Source organism: Cydia splendana, chromosome 18 (genome assembly GCF_910591565.1).
Source record: "Cydia splendana chromosome 18, ilCydSple1.2, whole genome shotgun sequence".
Lineage (NCBI taxonomy): Eukaryota > Metazoa > Arthropoda > Insecta > Lepidoptera > Tortricidae > Cydia > Cydia splendana.
Window position 1 is genome coordinate 12142366 of NC_085977.1, and position 9817 is coordinate 12152182.

Genomic DNA, 9817 nt, shown 5'->3' on the forward strand with positions numbered 1-9817 from the left:
ATAATTTGTTTCGAATAAATATAACGTTTATTTACTATGTTAGTGGCGCCCCCTACGCAGAATTTTGTGTCTTATTCTATTTTACATATTTTGCAAGATGGCTTAAATAAGATCGTAGAACTATATTTAAAGATTGGCGACGGCCGTCGACCTTGTATGTCGTGAAAAAATACGAATAACCATAACAACATTGTTAACGTTTTTTTAATCGGGATCCTCGGAGATCGAAAATATATCTGTAACTTTTGCAGTACCTAGCAACTGTCGTCTGTACGTCTACCATCAGTTTTGACATTGACATATACGCTCACGTCTACGTAACTTACTTTCTATGCATCTCGCTCGTACTCGCATATTAGTGCAAGCGAGATGTACAGAAAGTAAATTACGTAGACGTGAGCGTTATGTCAATGTCAAAACTGGTGGTAGACGTACAGATCTTCAAACTAAGGAAGAATACTTTAAGAAGTATTTGGTAGCTGTGTCACTGTCACCAAACCTACAGACTACCCTTTAGTAGACCTGTGTCACTACTAACCTATACCCCTATACTGAGCGTTTCTTTAATTTTTTGCCATTTTTATATATTGTGACCTTTCTTGCCACTTTTGTGTTATTTCTAGTCAGGATCGCGAGCCCTTTTCATCCTTATAGGAGAAAAAAAGTGTCCTAAAATTTCCATACATTTGTCAAACTTTCCTTTTTGTTACCGCCATACAAAGTATATGGGAAAATGGTAACACAATAGGAAAAAGAACTGTGGTACATTTTTTTATCCCATTAGGATCGAAAGAGCTCGTGATTCTGAGTAGAAATAACACAAAAGTGGCAAAAAAGGTCAAAATATATAAAAACTTTATACAATTTCTTTTGTAGTGTGCAATAAAGCATTTTATTATTATTATTTGTATCTCCTTGGATTTCACGGGCCTATAAATCCCGGTCTTTTGATAGGAGAGAGAGCTTTAATGTCATTATTATTAATGGCAAAAATTAAAAGAAACGCTATACTAATAAAACTGTTCCAGGCGAAGAATTCCACATCGGGTGCTCCGAGCTGTGCGAGTGCACGGGCGACGAGACCCGCGAGTGCGCGGGTCTGGAGTGCCCGTCGCACGTGGGGCTGGAGCTGATGTCGAAGGGCTGCGTGCGCTGGGCGCCCAGCCCGCCGCCGGCGCCGCCCAACTGCTGCCCGCGCGCCGCGCGCTGCCTCAGCGACGGCACATGCCATTATAACGGAGTTCCGTAAGTCCTAAAATTTACCTCTACCTATTATGATCTCCTGGTACTCGTTTACACAAAAACAGTACTAATACGGATAATTCCTGGATAATAATTCGGTACCGAGTCGCCTTCCTACTACTAAAACCATCCAATTCCAAGTCTATAGTTTGCGCGTAATGCTGTTTTTTGTTCCAAGGTTGTTCCTTCACAACAGCCTCAGCATCTCACATGAAGCTGACACTCATTGACTGATTTGTTTTAAAACCTCATCGGTAGGTATTAATACTCTACCTCTGAGATAATCACGGGTAAAAAGATATGGTATATGTATTATGTACATTTGACGTCAATGATCTGAGAGAGCCTTCTCATCTAGATAACTAGTTGATTATTAAACACAAACATATAGTTTCAACTTTCTTTGTTAGTAACAACTTACTACTTAAAAGAATCGGCTTTTGTTGAATAGTCATACCTTGTTACCAGCATCCCGAACTGGACCGACGTGCCTATCAACCTCACGGGCTGCTCGCAGCGATGCTTCTGCGAGAACGGAGAGCTAGACTGCCAGGAGGTGTGCTCCCCCCTCCCGCCGCTGCCCCCGCAGAACATGCGCTGCCCGCCTGGACACCACCCCGGGGCCGTCAACATCTCCATCGACGACTGCTGCCAGCAGTGGGGCTGCGTACCGCACGGTAATGTCCTTCCTCGACTGTGTGCTCGTCCCCGCGCAGAACATGCGCTGCTCGCCTGGACACCGCCCTGCGCCCGTCAACATCTCCATCGACGTGGGGCTGCGTGCCGCAAGGTAATGTCCTTACTCGACTGTATGCTCGTCCCCGCGCAGAACATGCGCTGCTCGCCTGGACACCGCGTTGCGCACGTCAACATCTCCATCGACGTGGGGCTGCGTGCCGCAAGGTAATGTCCTTACTCGACTGCGTGCTCTTCCCCGCGCAAAACATGCGCTGCTCGCCTGGACACCGCCCTGCGCCCGTCAACATCTCCATCGACGTGAGGCAACGTGCCGCATTGTAATGTCCTTACTCGACTGTGTGCTCGTCCCCGCGCAGAACATGCGCTGCTCGCCTGGACACCGCCCTGCGCACGTCAACATCTCCATCGACGTGGGGCTGCGTGCCGCAAGGTAATGTCCTTACTTGACTGCTAGTGCTCCCCCCTCCCGCCACTGCCCACATCATCATAACTAAAATTTAAATAATGCCTATGCCAGTGATTAGTGTAAGATTAGTAGGTACTGTTGCTGTTACCCACGGCAAAATATTAAATACTGATTACCTACTACCAGAAATTCTACAACCATTGGAAAAATCCTCTTAAGTGGAATGGAATAACATCACATCATCAATCATCACCATCACAACTGTCTTGAAACTCTTGAAGCATGCTTTTTGAAATGCTTTTTTTGCATTAACATTCATATCATAATCAGACATTGTTAACAACCAAACACAAATATTACACTTAAAATTAACATTATTGGAATTTAATTAACATTATTGGCTGTTAAAGATGTCTGTTATTAATTCATTTTACTTACAGCTGAAAAGGAGGATGTATTACATTCTGACACGACGCCGCCGCCAATCACCGTGGCTTTCCCACCGCGACAGAGCAAACCTACTGACAGCGACCCCTACAGCCGCCTCAACCTCAACCAATACATAACAGAACCCGACGACTACAGTCTATCCAATGAAAACGCCACAGTCTTCAACTTTTCCCACTTACACATTCCATTAGACAGCACCGAACCCACGGAATTAAACAACCATTCGGAACCAAACAACGAAAGACATCCCGATACACAAATAACTGACAATAGTTATCCATTTTTCCCTCGCAAACCTGTCGTTCCTAAACAGCCTATTTATAAAGTTATGCATAATTCTCTCCCTAATGTCAACCCTCCAGTAGTTGTCAACCAACCACGCAATAAAGATATATCATTCCAAAAACAACCCATTAAGAATGAAAATCCTTCTAAACATCAACAACCAATTTATTTCACGCCAGCTTCTAACATTAAGCCGTCAACTAAAAATATCAAGACCGAGCTGACACAAAATTTCGTACAACCGAAAGTTCACCCACCCACACCCTCAGTCTCACATTTCAAATCAACAGCTTACAACGTATCGCACAATCCTGAGCGTTTCGCCCTTCCCATCCCTATCAACAAACTTCCAGATTATAGACCACAGGCAGACCGACAGACTTATGACAGACCACATGGAAAACTCATGACAGCATTACAGGGCGTACCTATAACGAAACCAGCATCTGACAAAAATCATTGGGAACAAAGCACTAAGATGCACGTGTTAACGAAATTGCCCAATCCTTACGAAAACGTCCTACTAAGAGCTGTGCCCAGCACGAATGAACCGTGGTTCTTATTCAACCATCAAACTAATACTCCTATTAAAGCTTATTCAACTTTAGACCTAGAGAATCTTCTAAGCCAGATGGAAGTGGAATCAGAAGCGAATCGGAATCTAGAACGATCAGCAGACAAAAACCGATTTACCGGGGCAGGTCAGTGACCTCGCCAGGTGTTAGATTCTTCTAGTATCTGTATTGAGGCTACTGACTGACTTTTGAAGTGACTGACTCTAGTTTGTGACGTTACTAATAAAGTACAACGTAGCAAGACTTTTAACAAAACACATTCTTCACTTTTAACACTCATGAACATACCTATTCAACTAAAACTCAAAACAAACTAAATTATTTCAGCTTTCTTCTTTAGTATGGAATGTGAATTTAGACAATTCCGACGTAACTTAACTTACCTACGTACCGTAAAATGGGGTGAGTAGGGTTCGTGGGGAGACTTGGGTTAAGAATGGGGAGAGAAGGGATGAAAGGGGGGTGAGATGGGATTTTAAGGCTACTGCTACAAAAAATAATGTATTCCAATTTAAAATGGAGCTATAGTAATACTCATAATAAAAAAAAATCGATCCAACAATCTTCCAAAATCACCTTTGTATGAAAACCAACTCACCCCAAATACGAGGGACTACGGGGTGAGGTGGGATTTCCTGTTTATCGTCAAAGTTATGAAATGGAACTACCCAAAATAAAAAAAAAAACTAAAATACAAACGTCCGGAACACTTATTATATACCCCATTCAGTTTGCATATGTAAAAATAAAATGTTATCGAGGTTTGAATGTCAGTTTTGCACCTACTCACCCCATTTTACGGTAGTTTAAAATACTTACATACCTATGAACGTTTTAGCGTCTAACAACCATCTTCGTGTAATCGATTAGCTTTATTGTGTGTAGATACTAGAAAGGCTTATGATGTTCCTACATATTTATATATTTTCAGTATTACTCGCTGTTTATCTTGTCGGTGTCTCACTTAATACAGTGCCAATTACCATAAATAAATAAATGTCTTCCAGGTCAAACCCCGTCATCAGAAATGCAGAGCACCACACAGACACATATACCAAAAGCGCCGTTCCTGCCAACGGTGCCACCGGATTCCTCGATCCACTTCCCGGATGAGGATGATGGACAGAACCATATAATACAGCAGCGTCCTGTCAACCCGCTGGTGAACGGGTTACCACCAGGTAAAAATTTGAAAATCAAGCATCAACTTTATCAAGTACACAATTCCTCACCGCATATATCGGAGGCTCCGTTCCTGATTTTTCGCGTCGCCAATTTTACAGTCAACATTGTATATAAGTGTTTAGATCTAGGTGGCTAAACTCAAAATTTTATAACGTTCACGGGACCTGCGGAACACTTGACTTTTTTTTTTAATGGTGCTTATTGCTTAAGAAGATAACTAATCAAGAAACAGACAACCGTTGAGTTCATAAGGATTGAATTAATAGCTTTAGATAGGGAAAGCAAAGGGGCAAAATGGGTAACTTTGGGTAGATTAAAATTGAATTCACCGAAACTAAATACAAGAAGTAACGCAAAAAAATATGTTATTTCCAGGTCTCATACCCTCCGGAATACCTGGAATCACAGTACCGCCGAACAACGAAAACAAGAAACTGACGGTGATCAACCTGGTGTCGGATTCGCCGACCAGCGTAAAGATGCTGTTTGCCCTGCCTCCTGTACTCGTTGGGTTGCGCGGAAGTGTCGACCTGAGATATACTGACAAAGCGTGAGTATCTTTTGACTGATTTAGTGACAGTTGCACCATCCGCATTTGACAGACTGATCACATCGTCACCCGGCGCGCCGCGGCGGTTTACTATGAAACTTTCCATACAACAAAATTTAGCGAAGTCTTTAACGATGACAACAGTTTGGTGCAACCGACCCTTAGTCTCACCAACCATTTTCCTTACTAAAAAGAGGCGATAAAATTGAATGTATAGGGGGACGTTGACCGACCATTCATTGGCCATGGCCACTCAATCTCCAACTGACACAGCGCGCTGCATGTGGTGTTACATCTTCGTGTTTTATGCGAAAACGGTAAATAGTTAAACACGGATGTTAAAACATGATGAAAGTACATTTAAATTAATAGAAATACTGTAATGATAAATAAAATACACGACCTCATTTTTGTTTATCTTCCAAGATGAAAAGTTAATTTTATAAAAACGAATAGGTACTTTCTGACTTTTGCTAAGTTTTTGAGCTCAAAGTAACTACTATTTACTTATATGTTTTCCCAGTGACGAAGATATCGCACACTGGTACTCCCAAGTGTTCGCGCCAGCGGACGAGGTCCTCACCACGTCTCGCCTGGAGTTCCGCCTCACCGGCCTGAAGCCGGCCACCGTGTACAAGATGAGAGGGAAACTGTACCTGCACAACTTGCCCGTCGAGCCGGAGAGCGAGATATACAGCATCCGCACGCTGGATCCCCTGCCTACGGTAAATAATAGTTAGTAACGAGGTCCTCACCACGTCTCGCCTGGAGTTCCGCCTCACCGGCCTGACGCCGGCCACCGTGAAATATATTGAATCATTCGATAGTAAGTTACTACAGTCACTTCTGTGACCCACTTAGACTTATAATAGTCATACCTATTTTTAGCAACCCATAGATTATACTTTACCTACACCATAGATAACGACTGGATATACATAACGCTCGTGCTCTTATACTTTGTGTGATGTACTTATACTTACCTACATATCAACAAAATTGAGTTCTCAAGTATCATTTTCATCGTCATCATATCAGCCCTTTATCGCCCACTGCTGAGCATAGGCCTCTCTTCTAGTACGCCACTTGTCCCGGTCCTGAGCTAATCTCATCCAGAAGTGACCCGCAATTTTCCGGATGTCGTCCACCCAACGAGCCAGCGGACGCCAGGCGCTTCTTTCAGTTGAAAGCGGCCACCATTCTGTAAACATTTTAGTCCACCTGCCATCACTCTGGCTGGCAACATGTCCCGCCCAATTCCATTTTAGTTTGGTAATGACGAAACCCACGTCATGCACCTTGGTGCGGCGACGGATCTCGACATTCCTTACTCGATCTTGAAGCTTGATTCCGAGCATCATTTTATGAGTGGTTAAGTTTACCTTTTGTGGACAGGTGGCACCGGTAGAAGTGAAGAGGAGAGTGATCGACAGCAGAATGGCGGTCCAGCAACTCAATGACTCCGTGGCTCACATCACCTGGAAACGGTTCCCCGAAGCAGATTTACCGTTTATTGACGCCATACAAGTTCGGTAAGTCTAATTCTATTCCTAGCCAATGATAATTATAAATAGGCGTACCAAAATTGGAGGGCTTCAATTGTACAAATTGTACAGTTGCTCTTTTGGTCGCGCCTAGGCAAGCGCACGCGCGATCGAGCACACAACAACGATAACGATTGTCACAAAGGTAAGCGAACATTAATCAACATTAACAGATTCATTCGTAGATATGTAATTAAAAAAACGTGGAAGTATTTTTTTGTGCTCTTTATGTATAAGTAAAACCTGTCTATAATTATATAACATCATTGTTCCTAGCCTGTTTTTTTTCCGAAACTCTTGTAAAAGTATATAATATATTCAGGTTTTTTGTGTAAAAATCTTGTGAAAATACGGATAATACTTTAAGTTTGTTAGGTAATAATTTACCCCCTTATTCACTAAACATAGTAACCTCTTAATAAATCTTTGTTAACCCTTCGTATGCCTTGACAAATATGTGGTACCGAATGAATAACCTTGAAATTGTAAATTACAGTCCAAAATTATCTGGGAGGTACACGGGACAAGGCATACGAAAGGTAAAATGTTGTCTCTTTCTAACAAACGGAAGTTTCAAAATGACGTACAAGTACAAATTTCAACGGTTTGTTGGATTTGACACTGGGTTAACGGTTTAACCGATTAAACCCGGGTTAGTGGGATGGTGCAAGTGGCACTAATTGTAAGTCCCAGATTCTTTAGATTTGATTTTGTATTTGGAACCTTGACTTATTTTTGATAAAAGTTAAAATTATGTTTTGGAATAAAGCTTCTATAACCACTGACATGATATCTGTAGGTAAGACATTTTTAAAATTTCCGGTCTGGTATTTCCACGTGAAAATAAGTGTGTTGAAAGTATGAAAATAACTTAATAATATTATGCAGGACCCGAAAACAGCAACGGAATTAATTTAGCCTTGCTTGAGAGAGACATGATATCAAACATTTAAGAAAATGACGGGGTGTACGCTAGGCAAGGCTTAGTGTATGCTCCTGCCGGTCACAAAAAAAAAACATCAAACTCGTTATTATTTGACCAAAATCAATGAATTAACGTAACACACAAATATCACTAAATAATGTTTTTAACTATATCCATAACATTGTTACACCAGCCTCATCACTTTTCATTTTATAAACTAAAGCACTAGTCGCGAGTTCTGCCACACTAGGTTTAACATCCATTCCTGGTTCACTAACAAAAATTCTCGTATTATTTGCATCATCATTTGTATCATCTCGCTCTATACCTTCCTCTTTTATCAGTTCAGTATCCTCATTTTCTGTTTTATAATCAGCAACTTTAGCTATCTTCGACTTGTTAGTACTTGCTGTGTTACTTATTTTTTTTTTTGGGTTACTGCAGCTTGTTTAATGGAATGTTTAGGAATCTATTCTTCCATTTTTATTTTCATAGTGTTTATTCTCACTGGCATAATATCGCGCATATTCATCATAGCGATCAACTTTTTCGTCATTACTATCCTCTTCATATTCAGTTTGAACTTTCAAATTCATCCCTAGTATCTTCTAGTTCTATATTGACTGCTATTGTATGTTCTATTTCAATGTTGACAAGAGAGTTCTGTGCGCGTTTGACGTCTTTAACAAAATTGTACATTTCTTGTAATTTCGTATCACAGTCTCGGCAGACAGTCTTAGGTAAGAATGCGTCATTGAAGTCTAACTGTACGATGATGTCGTTAAAGGAGAGCGTTGTCGTGTTGATAGCCAGATACGGCTTGTTGGATACGGAGCTGCATTCTTTGGTGAATTCGCTACAAAAGCAACATTACTCTATAGTGCCTCTGCTTAGAGGGTATTGTAGCTCCTTGGATGACAAGCTGCTATCTGGACAATATAGTGTTTTTATTATTAACAAGATACTTAACAACCTAGATATAAGTCAGGAACTGTGAGTATTGTCAATCAAGAACTGTGGAGTAGGTAAATATTCCCTTCCTCTGAATCGATTATATATTATGATCGGTTCATTCGAGATAAATCTTAAAAGGCGATGACTCAAAATATTGAACACTAGTCTGTCGACATATTATTTCAGTGAATCCTGCAAATTAACGCCGCAGTGGGCTGCCTGTACTATTTATTACAGCTCCACGCCACTGGGCCTCGGCAGCATGCGCAAGGGCAACAATACAGCGGAGTTTAGCATCAAGATGTTGGCAAGCTTACTCAATTCAAAACTAGCGGATGTTAAACAGGGTCTCGTTAGGATAGACAATAAGTTAAGTACCAGAAATCAAAATATATTAAATGAAATGAAAAAAGAAATCTCCCGCGCCATAGGTAGCATTAAAAATGAATTCACCGAAACAACATACTTTTTAATCCAACAAATAAAAGACCTGCAGACCAAACTCTCTACAGTCAATCAAACATTGCAAAACCTTAAAGAAAATAACTATCGCATTAACGCAGATTTTACAGCTGTAAAAACTAACCCCCGTTCCACACTAAATTTCACGGAGTTGGAAGAAATAGTCGACCAAATGCATTCAGATCCAAATGACAGAGACCAGGCACTGTTGCAAGATGATTTGGAAATAACAGGGGTACCAGAAGTGCCAAGTAAATCAGCTTTACACTTTGCGAAAGGGATCTCACTGAAACTTGCCACGGAACTGAAGGAACCAGATGTTATCAGCATGCAACGACTGAGGCCGGTTAGGGCGACCAGCAGTGTTGACGGTCTAAGGCTACGCCCCCTCCCGCCGGTTATGCGTTTCGCTAGATGTATGATGAAATCCTGCGGAAGGCACGGATTCGCTACGACCTCGACACCAAGGACATCGAACTTCCTGAGCACACTCCTTGCCGGAAATTTATTTAAACGAGAAGCTGTGACTAGTCGTATGCC

General features: G+C 41.5%; 1 protein-coding gene across 1 annotated transcript in view; it reads left to right on the forward strand.

Moving 5' to 3' along the window:
- The window catches only part of LOC134799150 (putative epidermal cell surface receptor), a 97713-nt gene that overhangs the window by 75941 nt on the left and 11955 nt on the right, over positions 1 to 9817 (forward strand). Inside the window, exons 8-13 of the mRNA XM_063771557.1 lie at positions 1029 to 1245; positions 1711 to 1919; positions 4665 to 4838; positions 5218 to 5392; positions 5916 to 6117; positions 6788 to 6924. Coding sequence (XP_063627627.1) covers positions 1029 to 1245; positions 1711 to 1919; positions 4665 to 4838; positions 5218 to 5392; positions 5916 to 6117; positions 6788 to 6924 — 1114 coding nt within the window. The remainder of the gene's footprint in view (positions 1 to 1028; positions 1246 to 1710; positions 1920 to 4664; positions 4839 to 5217; positions 5393 to 5915; positions 6118 to 6787; positions 6925 to 9817) is intronic.